The following is a 17,406-nucleotide window of genomic DNA, read 5'->3' as shown; positions in this document are numbered from 1 at the left end:
TTCATTCAATGTGACCCCGTCCCAATTCTAACACTGCAAATGTTCCATATTTTATAACACTGATAAAATATGGAGAAAATGACCCGAGGCTGTGCGGTGTTCTCTGAGACCAGCTCTGTTTTCTCTGCTGCTTTATCCTAATGACACCATTAGGAATCATTTTCATAAACACTTCACTCCTGCGTTATCACAAATGTTCCTTTGATAGTAATACTGACATTCCACCTGTTTTTTTCACACAATGAAAAACGACATCTCTGTTTTATCTTCCATTTATTTTTTTATATCTACTTATTGTTTTTTTTCCCTTCTCATTTGAAATGACCTAGCTGTACCAGCTCCACACCCTTATAGCTGATTTAAACCGAGCAAACAGCACATCTGCCCTCAGATAAGGTGAACCAGTGAGGTTTAGTTTTTTCTCTCAGGTTTCTGATGTTTTCATGGTGTGAAAATCCTCCAAAGCTTTGAAATCTACTGGAAACATGCCGACACTGTAGTTGTTATAGCTTCTTAGGATTCACAGTGGAATATTCAAAGAATCTACATAAACAAAATGTAATGTAAGTCATACTAAAAACAAGTCTGTCATTTTTTTGTTGTTGCTTTTATTCATCTTTGCATTTTCTGAGTTCATGCAGCCTAAAAACCTGCTGTAACCTGATATGCACAGGTTACCGACACATCTCTCACTTAGGCGGCCACTTTCATGAAACGGTCTATGTAAACGTGAGTCAACCCGAATGTTGGCTTCTGCGTTCAGAACGCTCGCTTTTACGCATCCCAATGCAAGTTGTTAAAGGGCCTATGCAAAGTCAACCTTTTGAGCTTTAAAGTGTGTCATAATGTTAAGTCCTCACAAAAAACAACAACCCCAAAGTGGTATTTTGATTCATTCAGGCATTTCCGAGTGTTCCTCTGAAAACCTGCTATCTGAGCACCGGCCCCTCCCAATCCACGAAAACGAGTGCGCTCTCTCATGATGATGTCACAAAGTGAAAAACAGCCCCTTCCAGGAAGAGACCGCGCTGCCAGCCCCGCCCCCAGGCTAACACACACGCCCGCTTTCTCTGTGGAGAAACGTTTCGGGCGTGGTTTGTTTCCATAGGCGAAAAGCAGACATGCTGCCGAGGCCGGCTGTAGGCTGACGTGATGAAATGGGCGGAGCCCACACAGAAATAAAGGTCGGGCCTCAAAGATCAAGACGTCTAACTTCTGGGTTGGAAAAATAACTTCATTAAAAAAAATTGTTCTTTCGAGTGCCAAAGGTAATAATATATCGTCATATAGATATGTATGGATATATTTTAATCTGAAAGGGTCGTGAAAAGCCCTTTAGGTCCTTGAACATCACGCTGGATGTGCGTTCATGAAACTGCGTAAAACTCATTCTAGAACATGCCAGAGGGTTTGTAGGTACCTTCAGGGTTTGCAGTAAAAATGTTGAATAAAAAGAATGATGGGATGTGCTTTAGCTGGTGTCAGAGAGGATGATGAGTCAGAAAACAGAGATGAGACGCTGTGATAAGCTAAGGAGGATAAAGGACTTTATTATGAACAACAGGCTGTCAGCTGACTTTGCAGAAGTTTCTTCATCACCAATTAAAAGTGACAAAAGGAACAACATAATCAGGTTGGATTTCTTAATTAAAACCAAACATTTACCAAAGCTCTTTGTTTTGTCTTTGCTATCTTTATCTTGATGATTTTATTGGCTTAATTTAGAACCAAACTACTCTAAAGAGTCCAATAACTACATTTGTACATTCACAGGGGTTAATTACAACTAAACACAATGGCATTTCTTCAAGCTAAAGGAAATCTCTTCCTTTTGTCTCAATCCTGCCTGGTTATATTACAAACAATCTTGAGCTTTTAACCAGAAGTGGATGTTTTTATTTTATTTTGGATTGTTTTATTAAAATGTGTTTTGTGTGCAACATGACTGCTGTAAAGATTTGCAAACTAATCTTAAGGATTAAGACCCTTTAAGAAGTTACTTTCACTATTTTTACTTTAATTTTTTTACTGACTAAAGTAATAAACAGTGTTGTAATGGGCATTTCTCTTAGAAACAAAACATGCTGAAATGTATTTAAACATTTTCAAACTTTAGGGAAACATTAAAAAAGGATGTGTTCATAAAAATACATAGAAAAAAAAGTTACTTTGATAATGTTTGTGGTAAGATGTGTTTTTGACACCATAGTGAATCCAATTCTCAGTACAGACTGACTTTCTGATTGTCATTCATCTGTTTTGGTTTTGAATTGCTGCCTTTGTTTTGTTGCACAGATTGTCTGGTGGTGAACCAAACGGTTTGGACGGAGCTCCACCTGCAGCCACAGCCTCCGTGCTCCACACTAACCTGTTGCTTCAACCCACTGCTACTTCAAACAGACGCAGATGGGATCCATGAAAAACAAAAAAAAGACTGTTTCCCTGCAGATTATTACATAAATATATATGTATAAGTCTTACTTTCTTTAAACTGTAAGCACACATGAATGTTTGCTTTGTTCCACCCATGGAACCGCTGGGATCAACAGACATGCTGGCATGGCGTTACATGGCATGGCGTACTGCACTGGTTACTTAAAATAACGGTTAAAAGTCATGATTCTGGAGTGAAACAATACAAAAAATGAATAAACAATCCAGAGAGAAGTATGAGTGTAAAATGTGATTATTTTTTTTATTCAGGCAGAAATGTCTGCATAAACACACAGCAGGTCACTAACAAATGACCTTTTTCTTGAGGGTCTGGACTATTTTATTGACTTTCTTTCTGCTTTGCATGTTTTGATTTATTTTCAAACAGGATGAAGGATGAGGCCATTCTTCTTTATATCACAGCTTTCACGGTGGGTTTTGCTCAGCTGGACTACAACCCAGATTTAGAGGAGACATTTGCAAACAAGCTGATAATGAAGGAAATTACGGCCAACATTTTCTGGAATATGACAGACTGACTGAAAGGAATCCACAGACGGCAGGTATTTGTCACCCTATAGGTGGAGAGGAGCAACTGGCCTTTCATGAGAGCAGACTCATCTCTGACCTTCATTTGGACAGAAAACATTTCATTAGATGATTAGAGCATAGTATCAGGGCTCTCCACATCCAGAAAGTAACTCTGAAAATAACAGAGTAATGATGACGGCACACGAGCAGCTGATTGATTTGGTCCAGAAAACAATGAGACAGTGGGATCTGCACGCTCCAGATGACCCAGACTCCAGAGAGCTGAGGAGATGGTCACATTTACATGGTTGTTATAATGCCAGTTTAATTTATTATTTTGGATAAATCCATTTGACCAGAAGAAAACTGAAGAAAGCGGTCAAAAATGAAGACATGCAAACAAAAACAGTTTAGCTTCATGACTCAGGTGATTTGATTTGGGCAGTTTGTCACTGCAGAAAAACAAAAAACGATATTGAAGGGAACAGCTACCTCTTAGACCATGGGCCCGGTGTTATCGGACACTAAATGTATGACAAAGGTCAAAATTGTGAATGTTTTAAGGAGGGGAGGGGAGGGGAGGGGGGGGGGGGGGGCGAGCCCGGGTGGAGCCGCCGCGGGTGCAGATCTTGGTGGTAGTAGCAAATATTCAAACGAGAACTTTGAAGGCCGAAGTGGAGAAGGGTTCCATGTGAACAGCAGTTGAACATGGGGCAGTCGGTCCTAACGGATGGGCGAACGCCTCCTGGTTTCATTCAGTCTCTCTAAGGGCCGAACCTCAGACTGAGGCTGGACTTTGCTGATCAGTCTGATGCCTCCCTCAGGTTTCCAGCAGCTTCTTTTTTTAATTTACCAGAAACATTTACAAATGAAGAAAAGACAACAAAACTGAAGAACATATTTATGGTTGGACATTTGAAGGAGCCCTCCTTCACTTCAGCCTCAGCTCCTTCATTTCCCCTCCTCTCTCTAAGTGAGCAGCTTGCCAGGAAGGATGTGCCAGTTTGAGGAGCGTCTCTTCTCTCCTCTGGACCATATGTTCCCCTCAGAGAAACGTCTGCCGGCCAACAAAACTCCACGTCAAGGTGCACAGCAATGTCACATGAGCAGAAGCAGCAATCTCAGCTGTGACCCTGGCCTAGTGGAAAGAATCCCTCTCTTCCTGTTTCCCTCCTCTTCTAGATCAGGGGTATGAGGCCCCGGGGCCACATGTGGCTCTAGTACCCCTCCACTGTGGCTCTCTGGCTGAAGAAACATAAAATGAATGTAGACCTAAAAATGCTTAGTTAGCATTGATTTAATTCAGATTAGGTTTCTAAATGAATGGCTTTGTGCCTGCTCCCACAGTGAGATAAAATGTAAAGTTTTTACAGCCCTGCTGGCATGACACTGATCAGGAGGCCTTGTGCTCTCAACTCTTCCTCCAGAATATGCAGGTTATTAAACACTATCAAAAAGCGTTTGATCTTTTTATATTGTGAGTTTAAAGCACATTTCACACTTATCCTGCACAGCTAGGTTTATTATAAGGGAAATAAAAAGAACAGAAATGTTTATATACATGAATTCTAAACCACTGAAGCAAAGTTTATACTCAGATTAACATTAGCAGGGAAAAGGATAACAGCCCATCAAAGTGGACCTAAGAATTAACCAGAGATTTGTGTTGTTTTAAACTTTTCCTGGGAGTACATGAGCTTAAACTGGATGATCCAATGTAGCACAGGATGACTTTTATTTTGAAAGGAAGTCAAGCGAGCCTCTGCCAAAAGCAAAAAAAAAAAAAAAAAGCTTTTTTCTCTGTATGTAATTATTATACAATGTATGAACATTTTAAAAGTAACAATAGTACGAATGCAAAACAGGATCAACATATTTAAAACTTTGGAGCTCTTATTAGGTTTTTATTAGTGAGAAATGGGCCCTAATGGTTCTTTTAGTATGAAAGGCTGCAGACCCCGTGTTCTACATGTATAACAGAAACAAGAAAAGTCCATCCATATCAGAAAAAAAGCTTTAGTTGATGGTGAGCTATGAATTTATGAACTGACTCGACCAAAACAAAAAGCAGTCTGCCTCAGAATTATTTTTCTGCACACGTGACGAAACTCCGGTTCAAACTGAACTTCCTCCCAGATTTTGTCTGTCATCCATACCAATCCTGTCCAATCAAAGACTCAGAAAATATACATGCTGACATTTTATTTAGAAAGGAAAATGTCACAAAAACCACATTGTTGCTTTGAGACAATGGGTTTCTGTCCATTCATAGATAAAGCAAACGAGTTGAAGCATGACTCCATCACTGACTGTGCTCTTCATCACACACTTCCCCTCTTCCTCTTAGCATTTAGTATTCCGTCAGAACTGACAAAATTAGCATCTTGTTAGTTATTTTTTAATGGCTAGCACTAATTAGTAGTGATTTGGCTACTTCAATTACAGCCTGCAGTCATGCATTAAATAGAATGCTGGTTCTGAAGTGGTGCTTATTGTTTTTGACAAGTTCAGTTTTTGTCAAATTATAGCAAACACTTATTTTTATTGAAAACATTCATGAGAGATCATCCTAAAAGGTTGACTGGCATAAATAGAACAGCGTTTTTGGCTCCTTTTTGTTATTTGATTGCTGAACACAATGAAATAATTGAGAATCACAAAATGATTCAAATCCTTTCACGCCTTTTTTGGTTCCTTGGCCAGCTTCAAATATTCTGATGCCAGCTCAATAAAGACGGCATTTTCTAAATGTTTTCCATGAGTGTTCAAATTTTAGCTCCCAGATACCAATGCAGCACCACCTCCAGCCCCTGTCTCAGAGAAATCATTCAATCTCCTGAATATAATCAATATACAAAGTCAAAGCTTATTTAAGATCTTAGCTTTTGATCTGATGCTGTTTTAAAGAACAGGATCCCCAGTAGGACCTGCACAGAAATTCAGATGAGCTGGAAAATGATTTATTTTCATTTTCATAGACTGTAAAGCTACATTTAAACACTAAAAATTTTCAGTTATTTAAGGAAGTTTAAATAACCTCCAATATTCTTTTTTGCTAACTACATTTTATATTTGAAGCATCCCATAACCCCAAAGAGAATTCAGCAAGTTCAGAAGATGCATGGAAGAATTTCCACCATACAATATACACAATATCAGCTCTCTATTATTTTAACATTTGAACAGCAAATCTTTTCCAGGAAAGGCTTTTTTTGGGAAAATAAAGTATGTAATTAATTTTGATTCATTTTCTCTTGTTCTTATCACCATTTTTGTCTTTATTCCCATTTTAATAATTCAGCCACAAAGCTTGAAACTCTAGAAACACTAAAAGACAAGTTAAATCTGCCTTTATCCAAGCGTTTAAACTTTTCTGGACTTCTTCCTACCGGTTGACCGCCACTTTATTCAGTTTTCCTATTCTGTTCGGTTCTTTGCATTAAAAAAAATATTAAATATTTTGTGTCTCAATCACAGAACTTCAGGAAAAACATAAGTGACTTTGACCAAACACACGCAAATATTTAAATGATTTGGTTTTGTTGGCAGAAAAACATCAAATAAAGGCAGTATGATATGAGAGCCATCAGTACTACAAGAATCTGTTTGTATTGAAGTAGAACTTTTTTCTTTACTCTATTTCTGGTTTACATTGGGAATATTTGTGTGCAGTATTGTTTCTGCTCTTTGACAAACAAATTTACTGAAAAAATCCAAACATTTTCTCAAAGGACTATCAGCATTTGCAACCCTACATCACTGCCCAAATGCATATTTGTTTTAAAGGGATCAAACCAGAATGCTTACTCTACAAATGAGATTTCACACGACGGCCTGCTCACAGCTCTGGAACAGCAGACGATACAAACCTGCACCATCACCATCGTCAGGCAGTTTGAGTGACAGCCCCTGGCACTTTGGGTAGTTACCTCCTGGCCCATTTTCCATTTGCTTTGAATACAGCTTTGTGGAAAGGCTTTACATGTGCCCTCCTTACGCTGTTTTCTCTCTGGATCCCTTAAATCTCTTTAGAGGCTGCTGTCGGATCACATAATTACTTCTTCAATTGGTCCAGAAGGGCACTTCTGCTGCTGAGGAGAAAGCCAGTCTCACGAGCCACTCCATCCTTTTTAGGTCACTGAATTGAAATCGTGTACATACTCCAAAGTGAAAACAATAGAAGAATAAGGCGGAGACTGAACGTTCATTTCATGCAGATTCAGTGTCTCTTGCAAGCCTTTAGGCAGATTACCTCTGACAATACTTTAGGAATCCTTGAAAGTTTCTGCATCCTCCTGTTTACATTTCAGCCTTTTTTATCAGGCAAAAATCCCTCAAGATTGTTGGGATAAAAATATCTAAAAACCTCTAAATGCTTTCCATGTGTTGGAGATTCGGTCAGTTATTTTCAAAGAGTGCAGCGATTCAGGATTAGAGACTCAGAAGTGCACTCCCTCTCCCTGCCTGAGCTTTACAGACTTCCACAAACAGCGCGGCTTGTCAGGGCTGATTGCAGTGGCACTGGGGCAGATAAGTCAGTCTTACTGTTATCCTATGTAAGCTAGGAGTGCCAAATTACAACTTTAGCCTTAAGCCCCCACAGAGTTTGCTTGCAAATGTCCAAAGCCAGAGAAGTGAATAAGAAATCCTCCCAAAAATGAGAGACGGCCGGGTTTGTAAAGGAGCCAGGAGGAGTGTCTGATGGGACACAAGTCCTATTTATCTCAACCTGTGATTTGGTTCGGGCTATAGGGTCCCTGCTGTCTTTATTGCTGTCAGCATCCTCCCTGACTCATAACCATGATGTTGTGACAGCTTTACAAGGACTGTAATTTAAATTTATTTCAACAACGCCATCGATTTTTCCTCTTGTCACGTGTGTCCAACTAGTCTAACCTATGGCGCAGCTCCATTAGCGTCTATAGATTTTTCTTCTTCTCACTGGAACACAGGGCAGTTTTACAACTGGGGCATTATTAGATTAAAGCGCTGAAGCTTAAAGAGCAAAATGAAAGTAGGCAACTTGCAACTCTTTATGAATGCTGGATGCTTTTCAGTGTCCATCAGCTATAAATCTATTAGGACTTCAGCAGGATTTGGACAGTTATTCCCACAGGAAGAGGACAGTTACGGTCTAAATAAGTCAGTGTTGTGGTGTTTATCTAAGATAAGGATTACGAAATGTTGAGTTCAGTATAAAACTCAGCGTTTAACATAAACCACAGAAAATCTAAGCTTTCTCATTTTCGGTTCCTTTTATCCCATTTTATCTTCATGTAAAGTTGCTCCTTCTGTTTACCACCAATTCAATTTCTTCTGCGCTTCTTACTATGTGATTTATGACCTCTGCCATCCCATAAATAACTGCAAAGAAAAGAGAGAAAAATAATAGGAAAAAGGCTCCTTACCTTGCCCACATACTGAGGGTCTGACCCCATGTACTCCTCCAGTACAAAGAACTGGTTCCACACCCAGCCCCTCTTGACCCGCTGAAATCCAGCCGCTCCATTCCTCGCAGAGCCCGCCGAGCTCCTGGCGTGCTCCCTTCCCGCCCTGCCTCGTCCCAGTGGAGATGAAGGTGGCCGTGAGGAAGAAACCGAACCCGCGTTAACGAGAATCCACAGGAACAGCAGCAGGCAGTTCCTTGTTAGCATTGGCAATCTGTGGAGTTGAGGTCCCCAAGTTGAAGTTCAAAGTCCAGGACGATGTAGAATGAATGACGGGAGGCGATGTGTGGAGATGTAAAGTGGGGTCCTTCAGCGGGCGTCAGACCCTAAAGCAGACCTTCAGTTTGACACCACCCACATCTGTGGAGCTCATCACCTAAAAGGAAGAAATATATATAGTATTGGTGTTGCTTATTTTACAGTCTCTAAATTAAATATATAAAAAAACACATTATGCTGCTCAGTGGAGTTTCTTTTGCTTCATCTATGGGGCATATGTTCTCTTAATGTATTTTACCTTAAATGCCGCTGTTTGAGTGGCATTCTGTGGCTCCTTCTTTTCCTACCTCCTACCTGCTTTAGTTTTTATCTGCTCCATGATAAATTGTACTACTTTCACTTCCAAGCATGAAAGTAAGTGCTGTAATTATGTGCCCCTTGATAGATTACTTCTACACCAGACAGTTCTTCTGGATGCATCCTCTAATTAGCTGGAATACTCGTCTGTAGGGGAAACGGTGACTATTTTTGCCGTCAATTACCGGCCACCACACACTGTGCCACAGCCCTTTCACTCTCACGGCAATTCCACACCCATAAACGCTGGAAATCATCATTTTTAATGGCACTTTAATTACTAATTACTAATGAAAATCAAGCTTTATTTTCCATGATTTCCTCATGATCACACCTGGTAGAAAAGCGTAGAAAAAGAGGCCGTTTAAAGCTTGGATTCCTGGTTTCTCTTGTCCATAAAGGTGTGAAGTAGATTTATTGGCAGTTCATATTTCAAACTGGCTCATGCATTGTGTGAAATGTCAGAGCACAGAGCAAGCTCACATTGTTTTCTGTAAAACATTTAGCTTTCTTTGAGCCATCACACTAAAAAGGAACAGACGTTGACAATGAATGACATCTGGAGATTGAAATTGGGTTTACAGCACGCCGTCTGATGGACGTGCAATCAATGCAGGTGCATTCTGAGCCGATGATGGGCATTGTCAAGGCAGCATGAAATGCATTTTTCTACATTAGCAGCAATGGCTACCTGCAACTGGATGAAAGAAAGCTTGTTTACACATTTATAAACGGCGGGGGGGGGGGGGGGGTAACCTCAGGTCTGAATTTAGTTTCTTTCTTGAGCGTTTCTTTGATCTAAACTACTTTACTATTGTTCCAAACTTAAACACTTTAAGCTCTACAGCAACGCAAAAACCTTTTCTGAGGATCTTGACTGGTAAAAGGTCATACTTGAAGTAGCTGAAACTAAATGTAATTATGCTAAGCCGATTGTAGACATTTATGGACCTCCATCATTAAGCTAGCTGCTGTTTTGGAAGGCATGAGGTGGACCTGCTGAGTCTGTGCAGAACCGGTTCAGCCTGATGTGAAAGGAGACAGTTTTAGGTGAAAAAGTCTAACAGTTCTGGAAATATGGATAAAAAGTCATTAGATATGCATAGGTGTTGAAACAGAAAGACCCACTGCAATGGAAATGCTGTTTTTGGTGTTTTTAACATGTTCCTGTGGGACAGGAAAAGAAAAAGACGGTCAAAGTTGTTTTTCTGAGGATTCTTTTGGTCAAATTGTAGCAGTGACATAAATGCTTCAGTCGGCTCCCTGCTCCGCTCCATTCCGATGCTTCCACTTAGATGACTAGATCTAAACTAGAATGCTTTGAAAACAGATCAGAAGATGATTGGAGTGGAATTCTAAAGACCGTCACTGATGTGTGATAAAACTGTACTGAACTCATGTTGATCGTAAAGCTACTATTGTCTACACTGCAAAAAGATGTGGCCTAAAGATAGGAAAACAACACTAATCTTGAGATGAAAATCACTAAAAAAGAAGTAAAATAATCTGTTAATGCAGGAAGTAATTTTCTATTCAACAAAACATCTGATAAGATATCAAAATCCAAAGTTTACAAACAAGCATTAAAAAATGAAAAATAAGCTGAAAAAGTGAATTGTTAGAATTACTTCAAACTGAATGTTCTACAGCCCAACCAGAGGTATTATTTTCCAGTTCTGACCACATGGTTTGTGTTTTTCGAGTTCTTATTTAACCTTATTGTAGTTAATTTGATTCCAGTAAGAAAAAAAACTGTTACTGGACGTAATAGTGGAAACGACTCATTTTAGAAAAAAAAGTGAGCAATATAAGAATCTTAGTCAAAGTTGGCTCATCTTAATAAATCCTCATAAAATCTAAAACTAGAACTTCTTAGAACAGAAATCAACATTTTTGTTTTCAAAATGATAACAATGAATAACAGTCTCACTAACAGTCAACATTATACTTTAAAATAACATCCACATAATTACACCATAAATTACAGTAAAATTTGAGTATTTTCTGTCTTAAATCTATTTTTCTATTAAGAGTCTGAATGATTTGGACTCATTTTAATAATATTTTCTTTATTTGTAGATCCTTGCTCTTCATGACACAAAAACACAAAAAACTCTGGACAGTATTGATGTTAAGAAAAAAAAGGAGAAGTTAGAACAACTTCAAAGCTGCTAAAAGATCTTAAATGTCTAAAATAAGGTTTAAAGCCTTTGCACGGATTAGTTAGTTTGCCGTTTAAGTTTTGTCCAATTTAATGCATGCAGATGCAAACATTGAGTTCTGTGGCTACATAGGATTTTCCTCGTGTTTTAATGTGTGGCATCATAAAAAAAATCATGTGGAATACCTGAACCTAGTTCAAATGCACCACGATGGCCTGAGGCCATGAAAAAGCTGCATCCTGCTTCAGTGACACATCTTCAAGCACATGAATCTCTGAGTGCAAGTAATAGGCTTCACTAAAATACAATTGCCTTTTCAAGATAGCCGAGCTGCAATTCTTTTGAAATAAACGGTCGCACCACCAACTTCATTAGGAAAAGCTCATTTATTATTTTGCAAAGCGGCTCTTGTTGGTGCGGTTTCCAATGCTGGCTAACTGGTGTTGGCGAAGAATTCCTCTGAAGTGTTAGAAGATGCGTGTTGTTGCTGCTGCTGATGAGAGAGGAAAACCACAAACGGATGACGAATGAAGCAAAGGGTTCCCGCACCTGGTTTACTGCCTCCCCCTACTCGCTAATGCACTTATAAGCGCTACAGTAATGGAAGACAGCATGCCTCTAATTTCATAACCAGAGCCCTCATTGACATCAGTGTCTTTGATTAATTACCAGACTTGGAAGACTGGATTCAGGGGAAGATTATTTCGGCAAGGTTATGCCGCGCTACCGGATCCATTTATTCCCTGTCACCACATTACCTTAACAGTCAAAACTGATCTGCAAAGTTCGTCAAGGAAATCTGGCAGGACCCGCCTTGACACGGGTCAGACATGCCTCTCCCACAGGTCACTCCTCATTTGGCATCCACAAAATGGAAATGACTGTTCCCATAATTCCTGCAAAATCACGCCTCTGCCACAGCTCTGTCCTGGGAGGGCTCCATGCATATTTGATGAGAGGAGTTCATTAGCATATGTCGGGCTTTGGTTGCAAGCTCTGACCTGTGTGTCTGCTTCAGATAACACAACGCAGTGGGCTGACAGCGTTCTCGCACATCACCTTCAATAATCAAAGAACATATGGCTCGCCGATCTGCCGGTGTAGATTACCACCCACAAGAAACTCCCACAGAAAGTTATTAGTTGTCAAGGCTGCCATAAACACGACAAACAAATAAGCGGGCATTGACTTCTGGAATGGAGGGGAGAAATGAGTCATCTAAGTGAAGTTTTTGTTTTGCATGCACCATCATTTCCTGAGATGTGGGCAGAGATTCCAACTTCAGTGTTTTGCATCAGGCAGACGGTGGTAATGTTGTTTAAGGAAAGGTTAAAAACTTGGCTTGTACAAAACAGCCATGTGCGATAAACGTATGAAGATGATTTGAATAAGCACAATGTTTCCATAAAAGTTGAGCTGTAAACTGTAATCCCCTGTGATTGAATCTTGTTATCACATATTTACATCATTTTTATAAGGCGTTTATTTTTGAAACTATGCAAAGATGCATAAATCTTGAAGTGATCATGCAGCCAGAGCTTTCCTTTATGAAAAGAATCACTCAGTCGAGCAGCGTAAGCACAGAAATGTGAGCATTTGTCATGAATAATTCAATGTCTGAGCGCTTCTCTGTGTAAACCTTTTAAACCTTAACCCATTTATCATATCACTGATATAAGGTTGATTTCTTACACATATACTAGGATTTCTAAGTAAATCAGTCTCTTTTTATGACATGTATTGCTTTGCATGAGGTCAGACTTTACTGCAGGTCACTATGGTTTAAATAGTTCAATATTCCTGAAAATAGGAGCCAACTTTATTGTTCTGCATGGCTGGAAGCTGGCTGCCTCTGTTCTCACTGCAGACAAATGTTTGCTATTAGAGTCATCGACATGCAGATGGGACTTTTTCTAAATCCATAGGACATAGGAGAACCTATAAGACTCTGCGCCTGACGCAGGACTGCTCAGCACGTCTACGTTGACTTAACGTTGAAACTGGACGCCCCCGCCTCACAAATTGCATAGCTTGACCCTTTTAACGCCGGAGCTTTAGCTCCAGAGTTGACATCCTTTTGATTACTGCAGGAGTGTCCAAACCTTTTGCAAAGAAGGCCAAGTTCAGTGAAGTGAAAATGTTTGATTGACAATGAGGGATGACATTTTTTAACATTAAATGCAAATTTTATTAGCCTTTCTATCTTCTTCTTTAAATAAAAAAAAACAAATTCTTCTAAATATGTTCATGTAGGTTTAGTTTGTTCTTCTTTAGTTCCTTCTCAGTAGTGGTAGTTAACCTGTCTGATCTGGTCGTCCCTCTTGAACTCCAGGAAAACAGCTACAGCATCTCGGCCTATCAGGAAGACACAGTATTTCATACCTCACTGAGAAAAAGACAAATGCCACTTTTCTAGATGCGAACGTCCTCTTTTTTATTTACAGCTTACATTTTACAAATGAGCCAGAAAGTGTCACCAAAGGGTCGTGTGACGGTGTTACCACGGCTTTACAACGACTTCAAATCTAACTTAGCTGATCGCACATAGTTTTTAGAACGTGCCGGGGCTGCAATTTCTAATGGTCTGCATTTGCCCAATGAGCTGGACTTTGGACATGCCTGGACTTCCGTAACTTACTTCAACCATTGATGCACTTAATGGAATATAAAGCAGACAAAAGCAGCTTGGTGCTGACATGCAACACTCATCAACGTAAGCCAGCTGCTTTGCTTCGCTATGCAACACTTTGTTACACACCAGCACAAAGCTGGTGTCAAAGGCTGCTTTTGTCTACGTCAGCCGACTCAGGCTAATTGCATAAGCGGTCGAAGCTTCACGCTAGGTCAAAGAGTGTGTGTCATTCAGGCGTCGCCCGCGACATGTCCGGTGTTAAAGCCTTAACAACCATCATTAATCTTGCATGTGAGAAGAAACGTCACTCTGTTCACTCCCAGTTGGATGATTCTCACAGACTTCCTGACACTTTTGTCACTTTTGCTGGATGTCTTCATAAGAAGAGAGGACTGCCTCCGAACATAATTTCTTTCTGATGAGTCAATGAAAGAGAATTATCAAGTATTATTCTAAACGATCATATTCTACAATGGTCCTGTTTCTAAAAATCTTCTCTGCCCCCTGCAACGAAAACACAGATTCAAACCAAACAGTTCAAACTGATGATGCTTTCAGCGTTTTTCCTACAATTCACTAAAAATGAACGGACACTTGGAGCGGATGTAAGCAGATCCAGTGGGAATCTGAATCAGTGCTTGAAATGACACCTTTAAAAGAATAAAACCAGAGGAAAAGCAATAAATGGACATTTCAGTCCAATTAAAATGCATCGAATCTGCTGAAACATCCCATCATAACCATCTCATGTCACACCTTGTGATCACTGCAGGAAATATGGCATCAATAAAAAGACTCCCAAACAGTGAGTTTTATGGATGTTTTTTCCATGTTAAGATTTCATTGCTTCATATTTTTTAATACTGACAAATTATTTATATCCATCATACTTTAAAACAATGACCTCAGATGAACTGCAGTCTCGGCTGAGGATAAACTATGAGCAGTATAAAGCCGAGGCGATGCAGGAAAAAGTGGTTTCTGGGAAATATTTGCACATCCCAGGCAGAAGAAGACAGTAATATCGCAGAAGTCCCTCAAGAAACGAGTGGGAGGAGGACAAAGTAATGAAAATGGGAGTAACCACACAGCTGGCCAGTCAAGCTGAATTATCAAATCACACCTCTTGTGCAGGTTATGGCACAAGAAAATAATGTTGAAAAGAAACACAGCTCTTTTAGTTTCTGGAATGGATTCAGACGTTCGGAAGTACTTTATCTTGTAAGTATTTGTTTTTTATGCTATCGTCTTGGTTCCTTGATCTAAATTTTTTTCACATTTTACTTTAGTTGTGTCTCAACTTCACATCAGAGCAAAACTATACATTTTCTCCTTTAAATGGGAATTTTCGTATTTCAGTTTTTAAAACTTCATCATAAAACAAGAAGTTTAGTATTGTTTCTCAGTTCAATATTTTAAGAATCCCTTTGTGACAAATGAGGTTAATGTTATAATAACTCTGATGTTTGAAATTTGAAAGCAGCCCCGTGTTCCAGTTAACCACAGTTTTGTAGTTCAGAACTACCAAAGAGTTCAGTGCTTAGAGTTCACTGACTGAGAAAGTTGTCCAAAGCAAACTCTTTAAAGGTGATAAATGACAACAACTGTTTCTGCCAGGACTGTCCCAGTGATGAATGTGCTTTGATGTGTTCTAAAGTGCTAAGACTGCAGAACCAGGGGGGTGTACACAGGATGAAGTCTTTCCAGGGGTAGGGGGGGGGGGGGGGGGGATTCAGCAGTTGCTGTTGGTCTACACTCAACAAAAGACAGGATGAAGTTGGAGGAGGAGGCCAGCTGCAGCTTGACAGAACATGTCTGTGAGTTCATGAAGCTCCGCTTTCTTGCTTGGACTTCACTCCCAGCAGTTCAGGAGTTGCTGGTGTTGCCGTGCTGCTCTGCTGCAGCCTGACTATTCATTTAACTAAGGCCTTTGTCACACGCACCTGTACGGAGGTTGACCTGTATGGATGCTGTAGGTTTTTGGGGTGTCGGGGTCCGTGGAGGGTCGTAGAGTGTAGCGGCCGCATTTTAACCTATAAGAACCCAGACCTCTTTTCCTAAAATGAAAATGATGTGGGATTTACCACAGACCAAGACTTCTGATGTTTTCTTCTGATACACTGATCTCACCGTGGGTTCTCAGGGGTCTCTTCCAGTACCATTGAGAGGCCACCAAAATGGATGGTACCATTGTCGTGCGTGTTGTACATGTATGGTGAAGTATTCATCAAGGAAAATGGAAGTTACACACACCTAAGGGTGATGCTGTTGAATGGTGTCTTTACACCACATTAGTCTTTATTAAGGTGTGAGTTTTGACTCCATACTGCATGTATGGGGCGTGCCCATGATATGTAAGGGTCCGTAGGACACCTGTAGGATGTCCACACAAACTACATGCTGATTGGTTAATTTCCTCATTGCTAGCGGTCAGGCTGCAGCGAGGAGTGTGCACGTATCACGTGAACAGCAGTCCATAAGGGCAGTCAGGATTAAGCCGTAATGAAGAAGAAACTCTGTATGGCTCTTCAACGAGTGTTAGTTTGGACTCTTCTGACACAGAACAGTTCAGCTGCTCATATCTGCTTCAGGATCAGCTGAAACTCTGGGAGTGAATGATGGGCCCAAATCCAGCAGAGCGCTTTGTTCAAAGGCACTTTGGAAGCTTCTGTCCCACAGATTGTGTCGCTCAACAACCCCACAGAGATGAGACGACTGTCATTCGTTTTACGGCTCCAGATCCAGATCTGTGGAAACTTTCATTCTTATCAATAATAAGAACAACAGGAGAAAACTAACACTACACAGAAAGCCCAGTGATTTCAATAAGCTAAATGTGTGTTGTATCCATATCTAGGCAGAAAGCAGCAGGGATCAGACTGCTTTTCTTGTTGCAGTAGCCTCCAAATCAATGGAAGAATCATTTATTACTGTTTTTGCACATTTAGAATCGACATCTTGTGTTTTTGTGTATGTTTGTGTGAAATCACAGTTTCCCGTATAGTTTTTTGGCATTCGGAGCAGACGGCAAAGTAAGAATTTCATTGTGCAGGGAAACCCGTTTCTTACTTTTAAAGACTGACAATAAACCCCTTTGAATCTTGAATTTATGTCACTCATTTCTATGGATGCAGTCACATTACCTGAATCTAATTTTTTGGGGGAAATTAAATAAAAATTGAAGCAAAAGTACTCTAAAGAAAAATAAAATAAAATAAAAGCTTCGTAATTTTCTTAAGCTGCTTTTAACATTTGTCTTACCATCTCAAGCCCAGTGTTCTGCCCTCCAAATTCCAACATCTGTAAAAAGCAGCACGCAGTAATCTTTTCTCATCTTTGACGTGTTGTGTTTTGACAGATACAAATATCCACAGCAGGGAGACGTACCTGATCTTCGTCTGGAGCCGTGAAAGACAGGCAGCTACTGAGATAAACGGAAACAGCGCTGTTGGCCCAACGCCGCCGTGGAGCACCGCCGGCGCACACACAGCTGCTGTCATCCATTCACACTGTTATCACGCATGCAGAGGTCCAGCAAAGCGTTAACCCTGCAACTCCACCACTGCGCTCCTTCTGGACTGCATGTGAGCGTCTCCTTTCTCACTCTTCTGTTTTGGGCCGTCAA

The 17,406-nt window shown here is 40.2% G+C and overlaps 1 protein-coding gene across 1 annotated transcript in view; it reads right to left on the bottom strand.

Annotated features, from left to right (window-relative positions):
• Window positions 1–17,406, bottom strand: part of LOC101154816 (cadherin-12) — a 117,775-nt gene that overhangs the window by 69,948 nt on the left and 30,421 nt on the right. Inside the window, exon 2 of the mRNA XM_023950198.1 lies at window positions 8,373–8,787. Within this exon, the coding sequence (XP_023805966.1) occupies window positions 8,373–8,618 (246 nt within the window). The 5' untranslated portion in view covers window positions 8,619–8,787. The remainder of the gene's footprint in view (window positions 1–8,372; window positions 8,788–17,406) is intronic.

This window comes from Oryzias latipes, chromosome 20 (genome assembly GCF_002234675.1).
Source record: "Oryzias latipes chromosome 20, ASM223467v1".
Lineage (NCBI taxonomy): Eukaryota > Metazoa > Chordata > Actinopteri > Beloniformes > Adrianichthyidae > Oryzias > Oryzias latipes.
This window is presented reverse-complemented; position numbering and strand designations above follow the sequence as displayed.